We start from the raw sequence: 27,743 nt of genomic DNA, 5'->3' as shown, positions 1-27,743 counted from the left end.
ACCAAATGTCCCTTTGGGACAGAGGACCCTATTGCATTTCTAAGGTTTTATTATTATTATACCGCCGCCTCTTTGAGCTGTAATTTGACCCCTTAACATGCTTCAAATTTAACACACACATCAGGACTGGCGAAAATTGCGATCTAATCAAAAAACCAAAACCCAAAACTGCGCTCTAGCGCCCCCTAGGAATAAAACACAGACACAACTGCTCCTAGGAAGAAAACACAGACAAAAGTGCTTGTAACTTCTGGTAAGAATGTTGTAGAGACATGAAACAAAAACCTCTATGTAGGTCTCACTTAGACCTACATTTCATTCATTTACATCTTTCAGCAAAAATCAACAGGAAGTTGGCAATTACCCCTTCAAAACAAAAGTTTTGTAAAAACCAGTCACCTTTTTTCAAACATTATCTCCTCTGAGCGCATTTGTTGTGTCGGCTTCAAACTCGCACAGGAAAGAGATTGAACCCTTCTGATTAAAACTTGGACAAATAGTTGTTATAACTGCTCCGGTTTTGATTTTACGAGCCTTCCAAAAACTTCCGCTCTGATGCTGCTGCGCTGCTGCCGTCTCAAGATGGCCATTTAAAAGCAGGAAGCACCAGCGTGACCACACAATGCAGAGAAGGTAGGTAATGTGCAGGTAAAGATATGTTGTCTGGGTGAAAGAAGGAGGCACCAGTTTGACTCCAGGATACAGAGAAGGTAGGTAATGTGCAGGTAAAGATATGTTGTCTGGGTGATGGCAGGAAGCACCAGCATGTATGGGTGACAGAAGGAGGCACCAGTGTGACCCCAGGATGCAGGGAAGGTAGGTAATGTGCAGGTAAAGATATGTTGAATGGGTAAAGGCAGGAAACACCAGCAAAAGTCGGTCCCGTCCATCGCTGCTTGCAGCTTTAATTGATACTTGGTATTGGATTGATACCAAAATGTGTGGTATCACCTGAAACTTAGGTAAATTTAAAGTAGCAATGATTGTCAAACACACACTAGGTGTGGCCAAATTATTCTCTGCCCATGACCACCCCCTTGGAGGTGAGGAGAGCAGTGAGCAGCAGCAGTGGCCACGCCCGGGAATCATTGTTGGTGATTAAAATATATATTTATAAATGTTTATCTTTAAGAACGTGGTTGTTTTATTGTGATTCCTCATCTTAAGCTGATTCTAACTGGGGTACCGGGGCCCCTGGGGGTCCCGCTGGCACAGTCCCTGATTAGCCTCCCAAATGGGGGCCATGCTGGGGTAATTGAAGCCGTCTGTAACGAATCTGCAAGCACAAGGCTCAAACTCATCCCGCTGAGTCCGTCTTATCTCCTCAGTCTCGGTCAACTGTCCGTCATCATCACCATCAGAAATGATCCCCCCTCCCCCCCCCCCCCCCCCCCGCCTTAAGTATCATCCCGCACGCCTCCACAAGACTTATGTCGCCACCTTTTCTCCTCATTTCATCCTTTTGCCCTGCCGTGTTCGCATTTAGAGGACTTGAAGGAGGCATTAGTCACTTCCAGCTGATAACACCTGTCAGGTCTCACCTGCTACAACGATTAACGAGTGTAATCTAGCACACGCTGATAATGTGAGCGCGCGCCGGGGGGGTTTTAGGGGTGCTCCTCTTCCTCTCTCCGAGTCTTTGTCATGGTGTCAGCGTCCTGCCCGCCCACACTTCCTCCTGTCTATCTCAATCCTTCTCCTCGCGTGCCGACTCCCGCCTCCTCCTTCTCGCCTTCCTGCCCTCCGGTAGGAGTCAAATCCCACTGGCAGTGTGTGTGTGTGTGTGTGTGTGTGTGTGTGTGTGTGTGTGTGTTTCTTCCTTACATGTTTCCCCGTCATCTTTGTTGTCGCGGTGTAGCGTGCAAGGACAGGAGTGGAAGAAGTGTCTAAAGATGGTGCTAACTCTTTTAATGACATTCAGACTTTACTTGGGGCGGTATAGCTCGGTTGGTAGAGCCACCGTGCCAGCAACTTGAGGGTTGCAGGTTCGATCCCCGCTTCTGCCATCCTAGTCACTGCCGGTGTGTCCTTGGGCAAGACACTTTACCCACCTGCTCACAGTGCCACCCACACTGCTTTAAAAATGTAACCTATATATTGGGTTTCACTATGTAAAGCGCTTTGAGTCACTAGAGAAAAGCGCTATATAAAAATATAATTCAATTCAATTCAATTCAATTCTTGAGACATCAACAAGGAAAAGTAGCTTCCATATGAGGTGTGATAATGTGAGGACATAAACCATGGTCCCATCGCATCTAATAGAGAGCCAAATATTAAAGTCCGTGAACATTGTTCCAAAGTCAGGATTTTTTATGTTGCTTTAAAGTCCTACTGAAAGCCACTACTAGCGACCACGCAGTCTGATAGTTTATATATCAATGATGAAATATTAACATTGCAACACATGCCAATACGGCCATTTTAGTTTACTAAATTGCAATTTTAAATTTCGTGCGAAGTATCCTGTTGAAAACATCGGTATGATGACGCGTGCATGTGACATCTCAAATCATAGCAGACAATTTGTTCCAGCCCGATCCCAGCTATAAGTCGCCTGCTTTAATCGCATAATTCCACAGTATTCTGGACATCCGTGGTGCTGAATCTTTTGCAATTTGTTCAACTGATAATGGAGACATCAAAGAAGAAAGATGTAGGTGGGAAGCGGGGTTTACTATGGAACAGAACGGTCAAGCGTACATGGTTCTCTACCGCATGTTCCAGTGAGAAAATTGTGGTAATAAGTCGGCTCTTACCGTAAAAATGAGCGGAGTTTGCATCATTCCTCGTGCACCTGTCAAAGAGGCAGCTGTGACTATCTTGCCTCCTCCGCACACACCCGTGGCCACACCCCTCCGACTTTCAGGTACAACTATATTATCTCACTAAAACACTAGTAACACAATAAGCAGATAAGGGATTTTCCAGATTTATCCTGGTAAATGTGTCTAATAACATCTGAATCGCTACCACTGCCCTATAGTCTTTCTTTTTTAGGGTCCGCCCTGCCTATGGCAAAGGACTCCACAGGAGTCCTTTGCCATAGGCAAGGACCCTATTGAAACTCGTCCGTTTTATTATTATTCTTTCTTTCTTTCTTTCTTTCTTTATTCCGCACCTATGCACTGTAATTTGACCCCCTTAACATGCTTCAAAACTCACCAAATTTGATAAACACGTCGGTCTGGCATGCCTTCCCAACTTATTAAGCAACCAAACCCCAAAAATTAAAATTGCGCACTAGGGCCCCCTAGGAAAAAAAAAAAGAGACTGCTTGTAACTTCCGTTAGGACATGAAACAAAACCTGTATGTAGGGCTGACTTAGACCTAAATTTCATAATTGTATCTTCTAGGGCAAAAATCAACAAAAATTTAGCAAAAACCCTTTTAAAGCAAAATTTTCGCAAAAAATGCAATTTTTGCCTCTTTGAGCTATAATTTGACCCCCTTAAAATGCTTCAAAACTCACCAAACTTGGCAGACACATCAGGACTGGCAGAAATAGCGATATAATGAAAAAAAAATGAATAAAACTCAAAATTGCGCTCTAGCGCAATTTTTGAATAAAACACAGACAAAACTGCTTCTAGGAAGAAAACGCAGACAAAACTGCTTGTAACTTCCGGTAGGAATGCCGGAAAGACATGAAACAAAAACTTCTATGTAGGTCTCACTTAGACCTACATTTAGATATTTGACATCCTTCGGCAAAAATCAACAGGAAGTTAAAAATTACCCCTTCAAAATAAAAGTTTTGTAAAAACCCGTCACCTTTTTCTAATTGAAACTCCTCCCAGTGCGTTTGTCGTTTTGGCTTCAAACTCGCACAGGAGAGAGATTGAACCCTTTTGATTAAAGTTTTGATTACTGCTCCAGTTTGGATTTTACGCGCCTTCAAAGGACCCCTGCGCAAAGTTTCCTAAAAAATGTCATTTTTGCCTCTTTTAGGTGTAATTTGACCCCCTTAAAATGCTTCAAAGTGCAAGTTAAAGCTCTACTATAAAAAAAGCAAAAGCCATTTATCAACAACATCCAGAATCGCCAATCTGTAATTTCACCCCCTAAACATGCTTCAAAACTCACCAAAATTTACACACATATCAGGACTGGCAAAAACTGCCATCTAATAAAAAACCAAACCCCAAAAATCTAAATTGCGCTTAGCGCCCCCTTGGAAAAAAAACAGACAAAACTGCATGTAACTTCTGTTAGAAATGTCGTAGAGACATGAAATAAAAACCTCTATGCTGGTCTGACTTAGACCAGGGCGTGAGTAGAGGCGGCAGCGGCCAAAGGCAGACCCGACCAACGCTGCTTGCAGCTTTAATTTTTTCTAGTCCTTCACTCTCACTTTCCTCATCCAGGAATCTTTCATCCTCGCTCAAATTAATGAGGAAATTGTCGTTTTCTCGGTCTGAATCGCTCTCGCTGCTGGTGGCCATAATTATAAACAATATTCAGATGTGAGGAGCTCCACAACCCGTGACGTCACGCGCACATCGTCTGCTACTTCCGGTACAGGCAAGGCTTTTTTATTAGCGACCAAAAGTTGTGAACTTTATCGTGGATGTTTTCTACTAAATCCTTTCAGCAAAAATATGTCAATATGGCGAAATGATGAAGTATGACACATAGAATGGACCTGCTATCCCCGTTTAAATAAGAAAATCTAATTTCAGTAGGCTTTTAATGTCCATAGGAAGCCAAACATTGACAGGTGCAAAGGCAGCAATATATGATAAAACAAGACTTAAAGAAGGACTTCCCTATTCATCCCCGCCAGGTGAACAGCAGATTTTACTACTTCCGGTGCTGAGGTAAGACAACACATATGTGATCATAGGATGAACAAGTACGAACTTGAGACATCCATGAGGAAAAGTAGCTTCCATATGAAGAGGTGTGAACAAGTGAGGACATAAATCATGGTCCCAATACGGAAAACTATTGCATCTAATAGAAAGCCAAATACTAGAGTCTGTGAACATTGCTCCAAAGTCAGTTTTTTTGTTGATTTAATGTGCATAGAAAGGTAAACATTGACAGGTGCAAAGGCAGCAATATATGATAAAACAAGACTAAAAAGAGGACTTCCCTATTCATCCCCGCCAGGTGAACAGCAGATTTGACTACTTCTGCTGCTCAGGTAAGACAACCCACATGTGATCATAGGACGAACAAGTACACAACAGTATGGTCTTGAGACATCAACAAGGAAAAAAACCTTCCATATAAGGAGGTGTGAACAAGTTAGGACATAAATCATGGTCCCAATACGGAAAACTATTGCATCTAATAGAAAACCAAACACTAGAGTCCGTGAACATTGCTCCAAAGTCAGGATTTTTTTGGTTGATTTAATGTGCATAGAAAGGTAAACATTGACAGGTGCAAAGCAGCAATATATGATAAAACAAGACTAAAAGAACGACTTCCCTACTCATCCCTGAAAAAAACCCGCCAGGTAACCGGCAAATACACTACAGTACTAAGACTATAGTGGCCATTAACAGTTAGCTTCTACAGCCGGGTTGCCCAAAGTGCGGCACAGGGGGCCATCTGTGGTCCCTGACTCCTTTGTCATCGGCCTGAAGAACTTTACCAAAAAACAAACAAAAAAAAAAGATCTCATTTACACCCCTGTTGGGGAAATATGTCAAAATGAGGGCGGTCCCAAAATGGAGGGATTTTTCAAATTGACTGTGTGTCACTTTTAAAAGTGCTCCCCCTCCGGTCAACATATGAAACAACATGTTTTCTGGGACTGCTTTACCATAAAGGACTATTGGAAAGAGATACACTAAGCTTTACAGGATATTTTTAAACGAGAAATACCCCTTGAAAGTAAAACTTTGTTTTTTGGACTTGCTCCTCAAGATTGGCTGAAGAAAGGTAAATACTTAATGAATATCCTGCTGGTGGCTTGTAAAAAGAGCATCACTAGGAAATGGATATCCCAGGAGAGCCCAAGTTTGAAGCAATGGATGGAAACCACAATGGACATTTATAAAATGGAGAAGATAACTGCCTTTATTAATTATAAATCGGAGAAATTTGACTTATACTGGGAAAACTGGGTCAATTATGTCACGCCCCATAAGCCTGACTTAAATCTTGGGAATTAGTGCACTGTTTAAAAAAAAAAAAAAAAAGGTTCCTCCCTATATGTGTATATATACATACAAGTATCTGTATATATTTTATTTGATTTCTGTTCATTATTATTATCAATGTATTATTTATTCTTTGCTGATTTAATTGATGTATGTGTAGATACTACCTTGTTTTTGTTTATCTCGGTTTCTTTTTCTTTTTTTTGGGGGGGGGGGTGGCAAACAAAAATACTTTTGACATTTAGGACAGACAACGGTTATGTGATGTATGTGAATATGATTTAGTAGATGGAAATGTCTGATGCTGGATGTCAATAAAAATAAAATGGAAAAAAAAAAAAAAAGAAACAACATGTGTGTGTAAGAAATCAAAATGCACCCCTTTTGGTGAAAAAAATGTTGAAAAATAATATATAAATATGTATATCGTGACATAAGTAAGTAATGAATTCAATTTCTGGTCACTGGTGAAGGCAGCATGATGAGAAAGAGTGTCTAGAACAGCGGTGCCCACACTTTTTCTGCAGCTACTTTTCAATTGACCAACTCGAGGGGATCTACCTCATTTATATATATCATTTATATTTATTTATTTATGAAAGAGACATTTTTGTAAACAAGTTAAATGTGTTTAATGATAATACAAGCATGTGTAACACATATAGATGTCTTTCTTTCACAAAGACAAGAATATAAGTTGGTGTATTACCTGATTCTGATGACTTGCATTGATTGGAATCAGACAGTAATGATGATAACGCCCACATTTTCAAATGGAGGAGAAAAAAAGTTGTCCTTTCTGTACAATACCACATGAAAGTGGTTGGTTTTTGGCATCTAATTCATCCAGCTTCCATACACTTTACAAGAAAAACATTGGCGGCAAATTCCGTAGCTTGCTTGATTGACATTCACGGCACCCGAGGGTCTTGTGAGATGACGCTGGCTGCTGCCAGTTCATTATTATGAAAAAATGACAGAGAGGAAGGCGAGAAACACTTTTTATTTCAACAGACTTTCGTCAAAACTCTAAAGGCCGACTGCACATTTCCTATCTTCACAATAAAAGCCCTGCTTCATGCTGCCTGCGCTAACAAAATAAGAGTCTCGGAAAGTAGGCGTGCACAAGTGATGTGCACGCCAGCTTTCTGAGGGATCGCTTGTGCACGCCAGTTTTCCGAGACTCTGTATTTAGTTAGCGCAGGCAGCATGAAGCAGGGCTTTTATTGTGAAGATAGGAAATGTGCAGTCGGCCTTTAGAGTTTTGACGGAAGGTACGGCGCGAGAGTCTGTTGAAATAAAAAGTGTTTCTCGCCTTCCTCTCGGTCATATTTTAATAATAATGATCTTGCAGCAGCCAGCGTCATCTCACAAGACCCTCCGGTACCGTGAATGTCATTTAAGTGACGTCTTGGTGAAGATTGATGATCACTCATTTTTAGGTCTATTTTTTTTAAAAGCCTGGCTGGATATCGACTGACACACCCCCCGCGGTCGACTGGTAGCTCGCCATCGATGTAATGGGCACCCCTGCTCTAGGAGGTGTACATGTGTGCAGTGTGTTACACAAACATCCAATTAGAACGCTGTAAAAAGAAGATGTTGCAAACTCCTGACTTTGAATGCCATGCAGTAGTTTGTGCAGCATGCTATGACATGAACTCCCAAGGTTGTTGTTGTTGTTGTTGTTGTTGTTGTTGTTGGCGGCGCGGCGTCACTCACGTGTGCAGGCCATGGAGCGCGGGTCGCTGTCGGCGCGGTGGAAGCCTTTCTCGCAGACGCACTGAGTGGCTTGCTCCTGTAGGGCGGCGCTGCGCGGAGGACACTTGCTGCAGTAGGCGTCGCCCGCCGAGGCCTTGTAGGTCCCTGGTCTGCAAGCTGGGGGCGGGAGGAAAGGACAAGACCACGTCAGTACCTGAGACTTACCACCACCTTCGTGCGGAGAATAAGACGCTACTTTTTTGTCCTACGCTTTGAACCCAGTGCTTTGAAAAAATGTGTGGATTTATTGTCGCTATTGCCACAATGTTTTGTATTTGATAGCACGTTTTCATTAAATCGAGACATTGTTTGGGCTACGGCGCCATCTTTTGGACACGTTCGAAAGCATACTTCCTGTTCCGTGTCTTGAACCGGAAGTATATACCATTTCATCGATACCAGGGGTAGGGAACCTTTCTTTTGATGACTGCACCTGGCTCTCAGATCAATCTGAGCTGATGTTGCTTAACAGGATAAGTCCTGAAATAATTCCACTTGTAATCACAGCGTTAAAAATAACGTTCAAAATATAAAACATTCTCAGGCTTTTTATGTTCAAGAAGTTGCGTTAATGGTAAGAAGTAATTTATTTATTATTGGTTAGTGTGGGACTCGCCCTCCTGGGGGTTCTTCAGACCACCAAGAGCCTGTTTTAGGGTTACGATATTGTTTTATTTTATTTTTCTCTCAGTTGCTTTCCAGCAATTGTCTTTTTCTCTTTTGTCCTCGCTCGCGCTCTGGCTCCAGCTCCAACCCTGTCTCTCCTCCTGGCTGCTGCTTATAACAGAGCGACAGGTGATTAGATAACAAGGCCCAGGTGGGCCATGTACGCACCTGTCGCTGATTCCGAGGCCGGTCCTGGCAACATCCCGCTTTGCTGCAGGCCCGCAGGCCACGGCCCCTCCACAGTTAGCTTCAGAATAACAATGTTATTACAAAGAATAAGAGACCTATTATACTCTGGAAATGTTGGTCTTACTTAAAAATCTTAGCTGGCATCGCTTAACACGATAAGTCAGTGTTTTACAACCTTTTTTTGAGCCAAAACACTTTTTTTCCATTGAAAACATTCAGAGGCGCACCACCAGCAGAAAACATCAAAAAATTAATCTCGGTAGCCGATATTGACCAAAAAAAACTGTTTTGACAATAGCTCTTGTCTCTCTGCAGGTGTACTGTCAAGCCGTAACTTAGGAGTTTTTTCTGTGTTTTCCTGTGTGACTTGCGCTCCTATTTTGGTGGCTTTTTGTTCTTTTGTTGGTATTTTCCTGTAGCAGTTTCATGTCCTCCTTGGATGCTATTCATCGCATGTGCTTTGTTTTTACAATCAAGACTATTTAAGTTGTGCGGACGCACTCCTTCTTTGTCTGGACATTGTTGATTGTCATGTTTGGATGTACTTTGTGGACGCCGTCTGCTCCGCACACTGTAAGTCTTTGCTGTTGTCCAGCATTCTGTTTTTGTTTACTTTGTTCAATTTTATTTTTGTTTTGCTTCAATGCCTTTTTCTTAGCGGCACTCGCCTTTTATTTATATTTGTAGTTTAAGTGTTGGATACCTTTTTACCTGCACACTGCCTCCCGCATATTGTGATCACGACATACCATGTTCCCGACATCTACAAAAGCAATTAGCTACCTGCTGCCACCTACTGATATGGAAGAGTATTACGCGCTTACTCTGCCCAGCTCTAGACAGCACAGACACTCAATAACAGCACATTTTTGAATTACAGTTACAGGTTTGTAAAAAATGTTATCAACCCAATTAGATAAAATGACATCATCTCTCCCACGACACACCAGACTGTATCTCAAGGCACACGATAAGTAATTAAAAATTCCGCTGATAATCACAGTGTTAAAAATAACGTTCTCATGCATTTTAATCCATCCATCCGTTTTCTACCGTTCCTGTTCAAGAAGTCGCATTAATGGTAAGAACTATTTTATTCATTAGCTTCAGAATACCAATGTTATTAAAAAGAAGAAGATACTTATTATATTCTTAAAATGTTGGTCTTACTTAAAAATGTGCACATTTATTTGTATTCAGTGTTAAAAAATATTATATGGCTCTCTCGGAAATACATTTTATAATATTTGGCTTTTCGGCTCTCTCAGCCAAAAAGGTTCCCGACCCCTGATCTATACAATGGGTGTCAAACTCTGGCCCGAGGGCCAAATTTGGCCCGCCGTGCAATTTAATTTGGCCCTTGAGGCAATAAAAAAAAGAACATTAGAGCTGGCCCGCCGGTACTATACCGCAGCAGAGCCGCTGTAACACTGCATTCGCCGCTAATACTCATACTTGCCAACCCTCCCGATTTTCCAACCATTTTCCTGAATTTCTCCAGATTTCCACCCGGACAACAATATTGGGAGCATGCCTATAAGACACTGCCTTTAGCGTCGTCTACAATATGTTGTCACGTCCGCTTTTCCTCCATACAAACAGCGTCACAGAATATATGCCACTTATACACACACTTAAGGGAATGCCATGTATACTTGCTCAACAACCATACAGGTCAGACTGAGGGTGGCCGTGTAAACAACTTTAACACTCTTACAGATATGCGCCACACTGTGATCCCACACCAAACAAGAATGACAAACACATTTCGGGAGAACATCTGAACAGAACAAATACCCAGAACCCCTTGCAGCACTAACTATTCTGGTATGCTACAATATAGACCCCCCGCTACCACCAAACCCCGCCCCCACCTATCTCATTGTTATTTTATTTTAAGATTTATTAGCCTGTGAAAAATGTAATGTTGATATTTACCTCAGAACGCTGCAAATAGAGGCATTAAATGTTTTATTTAAATTGTATTTATTTTACATTGATGTTTTTTCGTTTTTTGATTTTGCACTATTAAGTTATATAAGTATTGCTCGTTCCATATTCATTGTTAAAGCAAATCACTGAAATTTGACCCCCTTAAAATGCTTCAAAGTGCAAGTTAAAGCTATACAATGCCAAGTGAAAGCCATTTATCAACAACATCCAGAAACGCTAATCTGTAATTTGACCCCCTTAACATGCTTCAAAACTCACCAAATTTTACACACACATCAGGACTGGTGAAAATTGCCATCCAATAAAAAAACCAAACCCCAAAAATGAAAATTGTGCTCTAGAGCCCCCTAGGAAATTAAACTGATAAAACTGCTTGTAAATTCTGTTAGGAATGTCGTAGAGTGATGAAACAAAAACTTCTATGGAGGTCTGACTAAGATCGGGACTCGGGACACGGCGGCGGCGGCGGCGGCCAACGGCGGACCCGACCAACGCTGCCTGCAGCTTTAATTTAAATTGTATTTATTTTACATTGATGTTTTTTCGTTTTTTGATTTTGCACTATTAAGTTATATAAGTATTGCTCGTTCCATATTCATTGTTAAAGCAAATCAGTGTCGCAAACTGAGCAATAATTAAGGTTTTATTCATGCACTTTTTCTTGCTACTTCCGGGCTTGAATATTTGATTCATTCATTATCGTTATTTTATTTTCACATTTATTATTAGCCTGTGGGAAAAAAAGTTTATTTGGATATTTACCTCAGAAGGCTGCAAATAGAAAAGAGGCACTCAATTTTTATTTAGATTGTATTTGATATGCCATGGATATTTTTTTAATTATTATTATTATTATTTAAACCGGATTTTGCATGTCACTATAAAGTTATATAAGCCTTGCTTGTTCAATATTCAATGCAAAACTTGTTTGGGTCCCTATTAAAAGGTTAGCATGTATATATATATATATATATATATATATATATATATATATATATATATATATATATATATATATATATATATATATATACTTGCAGTGTGTATATTGTACATATGTGTTGTGAAAAATGGTCAAAATTCCAAAAAAGTGCATTTCCCCTTCCAAGAAGAAAGTGAGGAATAGGATGTGCATCACCGGCTAAATAAATAATAATATTGATTGACATTCTCGATTTTCTTTGTACTTAATTTAAAATTTGCATAAACAGGATTCAGCCTGCAGCTACACATGCACTCGGTTTTGTTGTCTTTAATTATATTGATACCCATCCATTTTCTACCGCTTATTCCCTTTTGGGGTCGCGGGGGGCGCTGGCGCCTATCTCAGCTACAGTCGGGCGGAAGGCAGGGTACACCCTGGACAAGTCGCCACCTCATCGCAGGGCCAACATTATATTGATATATTGGTTGATATTACGTTGATAATTGGTTGGTATTAGGTTGAAAATGAAAGTTGAATCAACGTTGGTATCTAAACGTTGATCCAACTTTCATTTTCAACCCAAATCCAACGTTATTTCAACACAGGAAAGTTGATTAAACGTTGATTAAAGGTCTCTGTGCCCTCTGGGAAATGTGAATAGTAAGAGTCATCTATTGTGTCCTCACCTAAGACATTGAATAAAGTCTCCTGAGACAAAAAGCAGGACCCGGCTCGGTGGTTTGAACGGACAGAATACTAACCAGGGTGATTCCCTCCTAACGACTGTTGTTGTGCTGGCAGAGGTCCCGCTCCATTGTGTCCTGACAGCTGTGGTGCTGCACCACCATAGAGAACTAACCAGCCTCGTCCGGGCAGGCGTCCACTTTCAGAGGATACATTCTTCCGATCCTGCACCGTCCTCTCAGACTACAGAGCTGTCCTAACTCGGTCTGTGAGCATGAACCTTTTAGTCCGCTTAACGGGACAATTGTTGCCATGCATTACTGGCCGATTATCTAGTCGTGTCAATATTGGAGCCTTAAGTATTGGCCGATACCAATATCAATCTGGTGCGATATTAGCACAAAACATACATGCAGAGAGCAATGGTATGCGTGAAAAACACAAACCTGTTCATTAGTAACCGTCTGGAATTTACTTGTGCTGTCTTAAAGTGGAGTGATAATTGTTTTGTTTGTTTGTTTGTGGCCACAAGAACTCATGAAGTTTGAATGATCCAGACACGATGGTGGGGAAATACGTATTAGTACTTCTGCCTTGAAGGCCTCGTATGTGTAACTATTATCATGTGATACTTGTACAAACTGACAAATGCCATGTTCGATCCAGGACACTTTTTACGTACGTCTAGCTTAGGCGCTATCGTGTACTTAGCTGTTGTGTAACTGCTAGCTCCTAGTAGCCTGTGGACTAACAAATGCAAGAGCAACCTTGTGCTTACCGGAGGACATTTAGATGCTAATTAGCTGCCTGGCTTTGCACGAGGCTGGCTTGTATCGGATATTTTAGATGTCCGATACTGTCCGATACCTGTTGTTGTTTTTTTACTAATATGCTAATAAATGCTGGCGTTAGCTTTTAGTTCAACTTAAGTAGTTTTCTAAATCAGTGGTTCTCAAGCTTTTTTGAACCTGAGAAAAAACGTAAAGTGGTAGCTTAATGACCAACATTAAAACACAGTAACGTAGTAGGCCTAAGTCATCGTTAAAAACATGGCGGAGGGTTTTTTCAACAAGTATATTGAAGTGAAGTGAATTATATTAATATAGCGCTTTGCTCCCAAGACTCAAAGCGCTTTATTTCGATCGTGGAGTCGATGACAAATAAAGCTTCCCAACTGTCACAGCCAGGGCGCATTCCAATGCGTCCTCATCTGTGCCTCATGACGAGCGCACCGCGGGCCACGCCCACATGCGCTCCCTCAGCTGACAGCCCGCTCGGACACGCCCCTGCTCGCGCTGAGAGCAGCACGCCCACGCAGCTACAAGCCTGCAGACGATTGCCTTTCTACACACCTGGAATTGATGAGGGCGAGCTGCTTAAAAGACCAGTGGACCCAGGGATCCTCGTGGGAACTTAGTTCTCAGATGGTGAATCGTGGGCGAAGCTTTACGCTATATTTTTGTTTCCTCTCCGTGGCTTGATGTGCCCTTTGTCTTCTCTCATGTTTTAGCAGTGTTTTCCTTCCGTTGCCCTGGGTTTTGACTGCCTCCCTCGTTCCTTGACTCCTCGCACGCCCCTGGACTCTGACGCCTCTCTCTCGCCCCTGATCCTGCCCGTCCCATGGACTTCCTCGTTCCTTCGCTCTCGTCAACACTTGGGTAACACACACTTCAGATAATCTACACACATAGTCACACGCATACACTCTTGGATTTTGTTACACTCCATTATATACAGTAGTATTGTTTGTTAGTTTATATATATATATATATATATATATATATATATATATATATATATATATATATATATAAAATACATTTATGAATATTACCGCCCTCTGGTATCAGTCTGCCGTCACTCCGTTTGTTACAACATAACACCAATATCCACGCATGTCGATGTTGGAAAGTACTCTGTGTGTGCGCGCTGCCGAAAATGCTCCTCTGCTTATAAAACCAGCAATGGCATGACGTGACGATCGCGTGCTGTAATGAATGTTGAAATAAATGGGGCACCGGTACTTTTCAAACAGAGTATAGTACCATTTTTGATTCATTAGTACCACGGTACTATACTAGTACCGGTATACCATGCATACTATTACCGGTATACCATGCATACTAGTACCAGCATACCATGCAACCCTTCACTGAGCAGGAAGAGACTGTGTTTTACAAATGTAACAATAATCCCAGTGGACACGTTTATACATACTTCAGTTTTAATCTCACTGTTTGGTTTATTTAATGTGTTTGGCAACTTTAATGTTGCACACAGTTCGAACAGTAACACTGTGTTTGAATACAGGAAAATAAATCTCTGTACTCAGATGATAGTGTTTATTTATAGTCATGACTAGTAAACCACAAACTGAGAAGTAAACACGACCTGACACCCCAACCAGTGTCGTGGTATCAAACTGATGCTCTCGCGTGCGTGCCGTGCCGTGCAACACCCGTGGCAAAGAACAGGAAAACAAGGGTGTGATGTAATGCATGGTGACATCACCTCCACACCTGATCCTGTGGCATCAGAGGGATGACCACAGGTGGGCTGGTAAACTACCAACTGTCACTCCTCTCTGATAAACATCCACTCTGTGGGCCGTTGGAGGACACCAACACACCTGGTCACATGTTGGAGGACACCAACACACCTGGTCACATGTTGGAGGACACCAACACACCTGGTCACATGTTGGAGGACACCAACACACCTGGTCACATGTTGGAGGACACCAACACACCTGGTCACATGTTGGAGGAGACCAACACACCTGGTCACATGTTGGAGGAGACCAACACACCTGGTCACATGTTGGAGAAGACCAACACACCTGGTCACATGTTGGAGAAGACCAACACACCTGGTCACATGTTGGAGAAGACCAACACACCTGGTCACATGTTGGAGGAGACCAACACACCTGGTCACATGTTGGAGGAGACCAACACACCTGGTCACATGTTGGAGGAGACCAACACACCTGGTCACATGTTGGAGGAGACCAACACACCTGGTCACATGTTGGAGGAGACCAACACACCTGGTCACATGTTGGAGGAGACCAACACACCTGGTCACATGTTGGAGAAGACCAACACACCTGGTCACATGTTGGAGAAGACCAACACACCTGGTCACATGTTGGAGGAGACCAACACACCTGGTCACATGTTGGAGGAGACCAACACACCTGGTCACATGTTGGAGGACACCAACACACCTGGTCACATGTTGGAGGACACCAACACACCTGGTCACATGTTGGAGGACACCAACACACCTGGTCACATGTTGGAGGACACCAACACACCTGGTCACATGTTGGAGGAGACCAACACACCTGGTCACATGTTGGAGGAGACCAACACACCTGGTCACATGTTGGAGGAGACCAACACACCTGGTCACATGTTGGAGGAGACCAACACACCTGGTCACATGTTGGAGGAGACCAACACACCTGGTCACATGTTGGAGAAGACCAACACACCTGGTCACATGTTGGAGAAGACCAACACACCTGGTCACATGTTGGGGAAGACAGCCTCCAGCGTACAGGAAACAGTTCAGCATCCAGGTAGTAGCTGCAGCGACAGCAACAATACTCCAGCCCGCACCGGAGGGCGAGGCAGGTGTAAATAGCAGCCGGCTGATTGGCAGCAGGTGTGGCCAGCTGCCAATCAGCCGCAGCTGAGGGGAAACAGTGCTCAGGGAGACAAGCAGGAAACTGAACCAAAATAAGAGCGGCGACAGGAAATAAAACAAACACAGAGGGAAAACTAAAACATGATTTGTTATTATTTGTATTCTCTTCTGTCTGTTCTCGAGTCAACAAAACTTCTGCAAATAAAGCTGACTTGAAATCTTGTCAAACTTTATTAAATGTCGTTTGGATTGAAGATGAAACATAACTGGTCCCAGTAGAGATCCCTGGGGTGCACCACAGCATATATTTAGCACCGTAGACCTGTGTTTGCTACCTAGTGCTTCCTGTTGGTTAGGTAGCTTCTTGTCCAGTTTAAGACCCGCCCTCTGATGCCATAACTTTCAGTCAAATGAGTCATTGTGTGTTATGTACGTTGGTGTGGCTCATTGTGCGTTATGTACGTTGGTGTGGCTCATTGTGCGTTATGTACGTTGGTGTGGCTCATTGTGCGTTAAGTGGGATGCGAATGTGTGCGTCTGAACGTGTGTGCGCTCGCTGATTGCTGGTGTTTACACTGAAGGTCACAGATTTAATCAAAGTACAATCCACTCGTCCTGGGAAAGTTGTAAATTAACGCACACTTACTCACTCACACACATACACACTAACACACTCAAACACTCACACACGTACACACTCACACACGTACACATGTACACACTCACACATGTACACACTCACACACATACACACGTACACACTCACACACACACACATACACACTTCCACACGTACACACTCACACATGTACACACTCACACACGTACACACATACACACTCACACACGTACACACTCACACACGTACACACTCACACATGTACACACTCACACACATACACACGTACACACTCACACACGTACACACTCACACACGTACACACTTCCACACGTACACACATACACACTCACACACGTACACACTCACACACGTACACACTAACACACTCAAACACTCACACACGTACACACTCACACACGTACACACTCACACATGTACACACTCACACAAATACACACGTACACACTCACACACACACACATACACACTTCCACACGTACACACTCACACATGTACACACTCACACACGTACACACATACACACTCACACACGTACACACTCACACACGTACACACTCACACATGTACACACTCACACACATACACACGTACACACTCACACACGTACACAATCACACACGTACACACTTCCACACGTACACACATACACACTCACACACGTACACACTCACACACATACACACTCACACACATACACACGTACACACTCACACACATACTCACTCACACACATACACACTTACACACTCAAACACTCACACACTTACACACTCACACACATACACACTCACACACGTACACACTCACACACATACACACTTACTCACTCACACACATACACACTTACACACTCAAACACTCACACACGTACACACTCACACACGTACACATGTACACACTCACACACGTACACACTCACACACATACACACGTACACGCTCACACACATACACACATACACACTTCCACACGTACACACTCACACATGTACACACTCACACACGTACACACATACACACTCACACACGTACACACTCACACACGTACACACTCACACACGTACACGCTCACACACGTACACACTCACACACATACACACGTACACACTCACACACGTACACACTCACACACATACACGCTCACACACGTACACACTTCCACACGTACACACATACACACTCACACACGTACACACTCACACACGTACACACTCACACACATACACACTCACACACATACACACGTACACACTCACACACTTACACACTCACACACATACACACTCACACACATACACACACGTACACACTCACACACGTACACACTCACACACATATACACACACACATACACACATGTACACACTCACACACGTACACACTCACACACATATACACACACACATACACACATGTACACACTCACACACATACACACACATACACACATGTACACACTCCCACACATACACACTCACACACTTACACACTCACACACATACACACTCACACACGTACACACGTACACACTCACACACATACATGCACACACATACACACTCACACACGTACACACTCACACATGTACACACTCACACATACACACGTACACACTTCCACACGTACACGCTCACACACGTACACACTTCCACACGTAGACACTCACACATGTACACACTCACACACTCCCACACATACACACTCACACACGTACACACATACACACTCACACACGTACACACTTACACACTCACACACGTACACACTCACACACATACACACTCACACACATATACACACACACATACACACTCACACACATACACATGTACACACTCACACACATACACACATGTACACACTCACACACTCCCACACATACACACTCACACACTTACACACTCACACACGTACACACTCACACACACGTACACACTCACACACGTACACACTCAAACACGTACACACTCACACACGTACACACACACACTCACACACGTACACATTCACACACGTACACACTCACACACGTACACACACACACGTACACACTCACACACGTACACACTCACACACGTACACACTCACACACATATACACACACATACACACTCACACACATACACATGTACACACTCACACACATACACACATGTACACGCTCACACACTCCCACACATACACACTCACACACTTACACACTCACACACGTACACACTCACACACGTACACACACACACTCACACACGTACACATTCACACACGTACACACTCACACACGTACACACTCACACACATGCATGCACACTCACACACGTACACACTCACACACTCACACACGTACACACATACACACTCACACACATGCCTGCATGCGCGGGAGTAGTTAACCTGCAGCGAGAGGGGTGGGAAGGTGTCCTAGAAGGAGTGTGATTCCTCACAAAAGCGGTGGTAAGTGTGATTCCTCACAAAAGCGGTGGTAAGTGTGATTCCTCACAAAATCGGTGGTAAGTGTGATTCCTCACAAAAGCGGTGGTAAGTGTGATTCCTCACAAAAGCGGTGGTAAGTGTGATTCCTCACAAAAGCGGTGGTAAGTGTGATTCCTCACAAAAGCGGTGGTAAGTGTGATTCCTCACAAAAGCGGTGGTAAGTGTGATTCCTCACAAAAGCGGTGGTAAGTGTGATTCCTCACAAAAGCGGTGGTAAGTGTGATTCCTCACAAAAGCGGTGGTAAGTGTGATTCCTCACAAAAGCGGTGGTAAGTGTGATTCCTCACAAAAGCGGTGGTAAGTGTGATTCCTCACAAAAGCGGTGGTAAGTTCCTCCGCCCGGATGCTGCACTCGCTGCTGTGCTGATATTTTTAGGCAAAACATTCATCTTCCTGGGCGAGAGATCCCAGAGGAACTGCGAAGCGAGCGTTGCTGCTGCTGAATACCAACAACACCCAGGTAAGGATGACTCTCCCAGGTAAGGACTTCCCGGCCCCTTGCCAGGTAAAAGATGTCCATGAGACGGTGGTCCTGCACTTCTTTCTTGGCGTCCAAACAACTGCCTGATCAAAGTTGGCATGGAGATAGAAGTGCATCATTCCATCTTTCACCCCCCCACCCCCCCCCCACCCCCACCCCCCCCCATGGGACGTCCCGACCTGACGTGACTCCCCCGTGATTAATGGCTGGCGGCACATAAGAGGAGACAGTCGCTCTGGGGACTGGCGCTCAGAGAAGGAAACTATGTGGAGGAACTTTGAGGACACATTTGCATGGTCGTCCATGTGCTAATAATCACACTCCATGTTGTTGTGCTTCTTTGGCAGCAACAATGTGTGTCGCCAAGTAAGAATGCACCTTTGTGGAAGAAAAGTAAAACTGCACACCATGTTCCTTAAAAATAACAACAAAAATATTTTTTGGGCGTTATTATCATTATTATTGGACTATTTCAGAGGTCACCAATCCTTATATAAGTGTTATAATGAAGACAACACATGATGTAAGTGTCTATATTAGCCTACTATCAAAATGACTTTAAAAGCCTTATATAAGTGTTATAATGAAGACAACACATGATGTAAGTGTCTATATTAGCCTACTATCAAAATGACTTTAAAAGTCTTATATAAGTGTTATAATGAAGACAACACATGATGTAAGTGTCTATATTAGCCTACTATCAAAATGACTTTAAAAGTCTTATATAAGTGTTATAATGAAGGTAACACATGATGTAAATGTCTATATTAGCCTACTATCAAAATGACTTTAAAAGTCTTATATAAGTGTTATAATGAAGACAACACATGATGTAAGTGTCTATATTAGCCTACTATCAAAATGACTTTAAAAGTCTTGTATAAGTGTTATAATGAAGACAACACATGATGTAAGTGTCTATATTAGCCTGCTATCAAAATGACTTTAAAAGTCTTATATAAGTGTTATAATGAAGACAACACATAGTGTAAGTGTCTATATTAGTTATCCATCCATCCATCCATTTTCTACCGCTTATTCCCTTTTGGGGTTGCGGGGGGCGCTGGCGCCTATCTCAGCTACAATCGGGCGGAAGGCGGTGTACACCCTGGACAAGTCGCCACCTCATCACAGGGCCAACACAGATAGACAACATTCACACACTAGGGACCATTTAGTGTTGCCAAGCAACCTATCCCCAGGTGCATGTCTTTGGAGGTGGGAGGGGCCTATCCCTAGGTGCATGTCTTTGAAAGTGGGAGGAAGCCGGAGTACCCAGAGGGAACCCACGCAGTCACGGGGAGAACATGCAAACTCCACACAGAAAGATCCCGAGCCTGGGATCGAACCCAGGATTACTCAGGACCTTCGTATCGTGAGGCAGACGCACTAACCCCTCTGCCACCGTGAAGCCCCCTTTGATTTTCAGTAAAACTAAAATAATTCAAATTAAACAGAACTACAAATAGAGTAGGCGTTGAAGGAGTAAAAGCTGATGTAAACAAGACGTTTGCTGTTGTCTGGAGCGTTGTCAGCATGTCTGTGATGTGGACCTAACCAGATATAGCCGTGGACGGCGATCTACAAAATGTCTCATATGCAGTTTGCTACTGGTATTACAACATTGGTTCTGTTGCTGTGGTGCAATATAAAGAACAGCAATATTGCACACATTAGCATGTGGGCAAGGAGAGCTAACTTCCTCTTTATACTCACATGCAGCCCAAGTCCGTGTTGATGCTATACTTTTTCCAATTTTCTTGTAATCACACCATATTTATGCTATTTCACCTGACATCTCTTCCTCAGAATAGTCACCTGACCACTGTGACGTGTTGCCTAGCAGCTGCTCTTATAGGCGTGGACATGACAATCCACCGCAGTCAAAACATTACTGTTCATCGAAAACCGACACATGCCGACCGATATCGACTCTGGACCTCCGAACATCCCACAGCACACAAATGTACTCAAGAAACTACCACAGTCCAACCTGGGCCATCAAAGGTGGGGAACAACAAAGAAGAACCCCAAAGAAAAACCTGAAATAAAGAACCAAGAAGCCACAACATTACCATACATTAGCGGAAAAACTGAACCAATGGTCTGGTCATGGAAAAAAAACACAAAATAAACACAACAATTAAACCTCACAGAAAAACAAGACAGTTACTTGTGCATCCAAAAGATAAAATAGAACAAGACAAGAAGTGCAATGTCATCTACAAAATCCAAGTAAATCATGCAAAAAAATCCTACATGGAAGAAACAGGGTGGACATTCAACACAGGAAGAAAGAACATCAGGAAAAATGCGAAAAAGAGACAGCTGGAAGGTTTACAAGAAGCCTAAAACAATAATCCAAACAGGAAATCTTTAAATCAGCCATGTCAGAACATCCTAGATCATGGACCGGGACAACGGCAAAATCATCGGTCAGAAAGTAACAAATTCAATCAATGGCAATCGAACCAAGGGAGTGAGCCAAGGAAACCATCAATCGAGAAGAGGGAGCGTACCTGGGACTCCTTCCTCCATTAACCATCAATCGGCAAGGGGGGAGGAGCCAACCAGGTAGACTTGACAGGTGTGCCTGGTTGGCCACGCCTATAAGAACAGCTGCTAGGCAACAAGTCACACTTCTGAAGACGACTGCAGGGGACAGTCCAAACATGTCAGGTAAAAGTTCCATCTAATGTACTGAAAATATGTTCTGATTAGGAGAACATTTGAAAAAGTATTCAGTGTCTTCAGTAATGCGGACGTTGTACCGATCCGTTGTGGTGAAGAAGGAGCTGAGCCGGAAGGCAAAGCTCTCAATTTACCGGTCGATCTACGTTCCCATCCTCACCTATGGTCATGAGCTTTGAGTCATGACCGAAAGGATAAGATCACGGGTACAAGCGGCCCAAATGAGTTTGGGTCTCTCCCTTAGAGATAGGGTGAGAAGCTCTGCCATCCGGGAGGAACTCAAAGTAAAGCCGCTGCTCCTCCACATGGAGAGGAGCCAGATGAGGTGGTTCGGGCATCTGGTCAGGATGCCACCCGAACGCCTCCCTAGGGAGGTGTTTAGGGCACGTCCAACCTGTAGGAGGCCACGGGGAAGACCCAGGACACGTTGGGAAGACTATGTCTCCCGGCTAGCCTGGGAACGCCTCGGGATCCCCCGGGAAGAGCTAGACGAAGTGGCTGGGGAGAGGGAAGTCTGGGTTTCCCTGCTTAGGCTGTTGCCCCCGCAACCCGACCTCGGATAAGCGGAAGATGATGGATGGATGGATGGATTGAAAAAGTATATGAATAAGAAGACATGATCTTAGAAAATAAGTTTTCGCATTTTGGAATATGGTCTCACTCCGCCTGCTTCCAATGAAGTCCCAATCCTGATGCCAATTATTTTGGGTGAAAGATCTGATCCGAGTCCAGGAAGTTGTGAGTTGAAGTCCCCCAGACTTGAGGCCCCGGTGTGGTAGTCCGGCCTTCACACAGGCATGTCCTGGAAGCAGCAGCCACACCTGCGGTCTAGGCTTCCAGGGGCTGCCACGGCCTGGCTTATTAGCGGCTAATTAGCTTGTCCTTCCCATGTGACACACTATTGTGCCAGGAAACCTTCGCTGATTTACTTCTTCTTCTGCTTTTTTTTTCCTTAGGGTGTGTGTATGTGTATGTGTGTGTGTGTGTGTGTGTGTGCGTGCGGATGCCACGGCGTGAGCTTGTTCCTCGCAAAGACAAAGAATGGCCTCAGATCCAGTGTCTCATTAAATATTTATCTGGTCACGGGAGAGACTCTGTATTTATGCCAATCGATAGCTCTTAGATTTGGTTCTAGAAGAGCTACTCACACAAACGTCCCGCCTTTCTGTCTCTGCGGGCCGCAACGCAAAATATAAAACAATAAAAGAAATGCCGTATTTTACAGACTGAAAATTGCTATGTTTTCCCTACGTTTGAACCCCGCGGCTTATAAAACGGTGCGTCTAATTTAGAGATTTTTTGTTCACTAACAAGCATAATGTTTCGTATTCAACAAACAGTTTTCGTAAAAAATTGCGTTATTGTTTGAAAAAGTTTGCTCAGTGCAAGTGCTGCGGGTTGAAAAACCTCCTGTTTCGTGCCTTGAACCGGAAGTATATCCTGTTCTGTCCACTATTCGTGTATCGCGTTTCTGCTCGTTCGGATTCTTCAGTCAGAAACTCCAAGAAACTAGGGTTGTCTCGATACCAATATTTTGGTACCGGTACCAAAATGTATTTCGATACTTTGATATTTTTCAAGATAGAGGGGACCACAAAAAATTTATTTATTGTTCATTTGAACAAAAAATGTTCGTGTAGATGAAACATATGTTTATTATTGTCATTTAGTCCTTTAATAAAATGTAGAACATACTAGACAACTTGTCTTTTAGTAGTAAGTAAACAAACAAAGACTCCTAATTAGTATGCACTAACATATTGTCTCATTTATACACATTATGAAGGACAAACTGTAAAAAATTGATTATTAACCTACTTGTTCATTTACTGTTAATATCTGCATATTTTGTCTTTTAACATGTTCTATCTACACTTCTGTTCAAATGTAATAATCACTTATTCTTCTCTCTGATACCACACATTTAGCTTTGGATCCGATATCAAGTAGTTACAGGATCATACAATAAAATATGATACCTAATAAAGCAATAATAATATGGTTAAAAATACTGATGTAAAGGGTAGGTGTCGCCCTGTTTTCTGTTTTAACATGTTCTATCTATACACTTCTGTTCAAATGTAATAATCACTTATTCTTCTCTCTGATACCACACATTAATTTTGGATGATACCATACATTTAGGTATCGATCCGATACCAAATAGTTGCAGTATCATACAATAAAATAAACCAATAATAATATGGTTAGAAAATACTGATGTAAAGGGTAGGTGTCACCCTGTTTTCTTTTTTAACATGTTCTATCTACTCTTCTGTTCAAATGTTATAATCACTTATTCTTCTCTTCTTTGATACCACACATTAGTTTTGGATGATACCACACATTTAGGTATCGATGCGATACCAAGTAGTTATAGGATCATACATTGGTCATATTCAAAGTCCTCATGTGAAAGAATTCCACTTTCAAAGCTTCAACAATTAGTTTCCTCAGTTCCCAAACGTTTATTGAGTGTTGTTAAAAGAAAAGGTGATGTAACACAGTGGTGAACATGCCCTTTCCCAACTACTTTGGCACGTGTTGCAGCCATGAAATTCTAAGTTATTTGCAAAAAATAAATAAAGTATATGAGTTTGAACATCAAATATGTTGTCTTTGTAGCATATTCAACTGAATATGGCTTGAAAAGGATTTGCAAATCATTGTATTCTGTTTATATTTACATCTAACACAATTTCCCAACTCATATGGAAACAGGGTTTGTAGTTTTTGGTCACTGACTTGGGACCATGACAACATGAAGTCACCAGCCTTGGCGTCACTATAGTCAGTGATATTAAACTTGAAAAATAAGTCAATGGCGTTTTAAAGTTGTGTTTTTATCATTTTCGTCTTTTCGCAAATGTAAAACTGTTTTTATCTGTTAACCTTTTTGAACAAGCACTGCATGCTTTTATTTCAGGTGGCCTGGACTGCTGCAATGTACTTTATGATGGCATTAGCCAAAAAGCTCTCTCCTGGTTGCAGTTAGTCCAGAAGGCGGCAGCAGGACTTCTAACAGGGGCCAGGAAATGCCAGAACATAACCCCAGTTCTTAAGACTTTGTATTGGCTCCCTGTTCATTTTAGAATTGATTTTAAAACCTTGCCGTTTGCTTTCAAAGGTCTACATGGACTGGCACCTCATTATATCTCGGACCTCATCCAAAGAAACACTCTGAGGTCCGAGAGCCAGCTCCAGCTGGTAGTGCCCAAGACCAGACTTAAAACCAGGGGAGACAGGACTCACACACATTACAAACATAGCAGCTAAAATCATCGGCCTACCCACACCAAACATTTCCGATTCAAACCACAGGTCCATCACTCGACTGGCAAACACAATAGTCCAGGATATCACAAATACATAATCCCACTACGATCAGGGCGCAGGTACAGAACAATCAAATTCCGGAGGGCCCGCCTCAGGAAAAGCCTTATCCCTGCAGCTATGGCCGCCCTAAACGCAGGCCTGGCCGACCCGTCTGATGAAGCCTGTAAATGTGTTGGTCATGTATGATGTCTTCTTGTTATTTTTGTTTTGTGATGTGCAATGTCTATATGTTTAAATGTACGGCAGTGAAAATGAACTTCCCCACGGGGACCAAGAAATCTAAATCTAAACTAAATCTAAGGTCTGGAACACTCTGAACCGTCATGTTCCAACCGCTTCCACCGTGGACTCTTTTAAGTCTTGTCTTAAGACCCACTTTTATTCTTTGGCTTTTAACACTACGTGAGTTGTGTGGTCTTCTGTGTTTTTAAATTTAGATTTTTATTTATTGTTTTGATTGGCTTTTACCCTGTAAAAAATGTTTTTAATCATATGTATTTGTATAACTTTTTATATTGGTTTTATATTTATTTATTTTGTTGTTTTTATTCAGTCATTGGTGGAGCTAAGGATAATATTTGAATATTGTTTTTAATATTGTACTTTGGAAACATTTGTCAAGTTTGTTACAGTTTGTCCTTTTCTGTCAAGGAAAAGGTTATTTTGTCACAGTTTTAACGCCTAACCCTAACAACGTCTATGCTAGCAGGTATTCCCTAGACCAGGGGTCATCAACCCAGTGCCCGCGGGCACCAGGTCGCCCGTAAGGACCAGATGAGTCGCCCGCTGGCCTGTTCTAAAAATAGCTCAAATAGCAGCACTTACCAGTGAGCTGTCTTTATTTCTTTAATTTTATTTATTTTCTAGCAAGCTGGTTTCGCCTTGCTTGACATTTTTAATTCTAAGAGAGACAAAACTCGAATAGAATTTAACAATCCAAGAAAATATTTTAAAGACTTGGTTTTCACTTGTTTGAATAAATTCATTTATTTTTTTACTTTGCTTCTTATAACTTTCAGAAAGACAATTTTAGAGAAAAAATACAACCTTAAAAATGATTTTAGGATTTTTAAACACATATACCTTTTAAACTTTTAAATTCCTTCCTCTTCTTTCCTGAAAATTTAAATCAATGTTCAAGTAAATTATCTTGTTTTATTGTAAAGAATAATGAATACATTTTAATTAAATTTTCATTTTAGCTTTTGTTTTTTCGACGAAGAATATTTGTGAAATATTTTTTCAAACTTATTATGATTAAAATTCAAAAAATTATCCTGGAAAATCTAGAAAATCTTGAGAATCAAATTTAAATCTTATTTCAAAGTCTTTTGAACTTCTTTTAAAATTTTTGTTCTGGAAAATCTAGAAGAAATATTGATTTGTCTTTGTTAGAAATATAGCTTGGTCCAATTTGTTATATATTCTAACAAAGTGCAGATTGGATTTTAACCTATTTAAAACATGTCATCAAAATTCTAAAATTAATTTTAATCGGAAAAAATTACTAATGATGTCCCATAAATACTTTTTAAAAAAATGTTCAAAAAGATTCGAAATAGCTAGTTTTTCACTTCTGTTTTTCGGTTGAATTTTGAATTTTAAAGAGTCGAAATTGAAGACAAAATATTTTTCAAAATTTAATTTTCTTTTTTTTTCCTGTTTTCTCCTCTTTTAAACCGTTCAATTAGGTGTTTTTTCATCATTTATTCTCTACAAAAAACCTTCCGTAAAAGGAAAAAAAATGTATGACGGAATGACAGACAGAAATACCCATTTTATTGTATTATACATTTATTTATTAAAGGTAAATTGAGCAAATTAGCTACTTCTGGCAATTTATTTAAGTGTGTATCAAACTGGTAGCCCTTGGCATGAATCAGTACCCAAGAAGTAGCTCTTGCTTTGAAAAAGGTTGGTGACCCCTGTTCTAGTCAGTGACGTGGAACAAAGTCCTGGTAGCACACAGACCGACATACCGTCTTGTCAGGAGATGGAACAAAAAACTCCTTTTTTCAGCTGTAAATTGGGACTAGAATCAGAATCAGAATAGTTTTTATTGCCATTGTGTGAGAACTAGGAATTTTACTCGGTGAAAGAGTGCAACATAAACACATAAAAGACAGAATAGAATAACATGAGCTGTAACTG

The 27,743-nt window shown here is 41.9% G+C and overlaps 1 protein-coding gene across 2 annotated transcripts in view; it reads right to left on the bottom strand.

The window, feature by feature from the left end:
- epha4b (eph receptor A4b) overlaps nucleotides 1-27,743 on the bottom strand; it is a 269,329-nt gene that overhangs the window by 96,313 nt on the left and 145,273 nt on the right. For both annotated transcript variants that reach the window (XM_061920912.1, XM_061920913.1), the window contains exon 6: nucleotides 7,840-7,995. In XM_061920912.1, the coding sequence (XP_061776896.1) occupies nucleotides 7,840-7,995 (156 nt within the window). The remainder of the gene's footprint in view (nucleotides 1-7,839; nucleotides 7,996-27,743) is intronic.

The sequence above is a fragment of the Nerophis ophidion genome, linkage group LG14 (genome assembly GCF_033978795.1).
Source record: "Nerophis ophidion isolate RoL-2023_Sa linkage group LG14, RoL_Noph_v1.0, whole genome shotgun sequence".
In the NCBI taxonomy this organism is placed as follows: domain Eukaryota; kingdom Metazoa; phylum Chordata; class Actinopteri; order Syngnathiformes; family Syngnathidae; genus Nerophis; species Nerophis ophidion.
The sequence above is the reverse complement of the archived record's forward strand: the minus strand, read 5'-3'. Positions and strand labels throughout refer to the sequence as shown.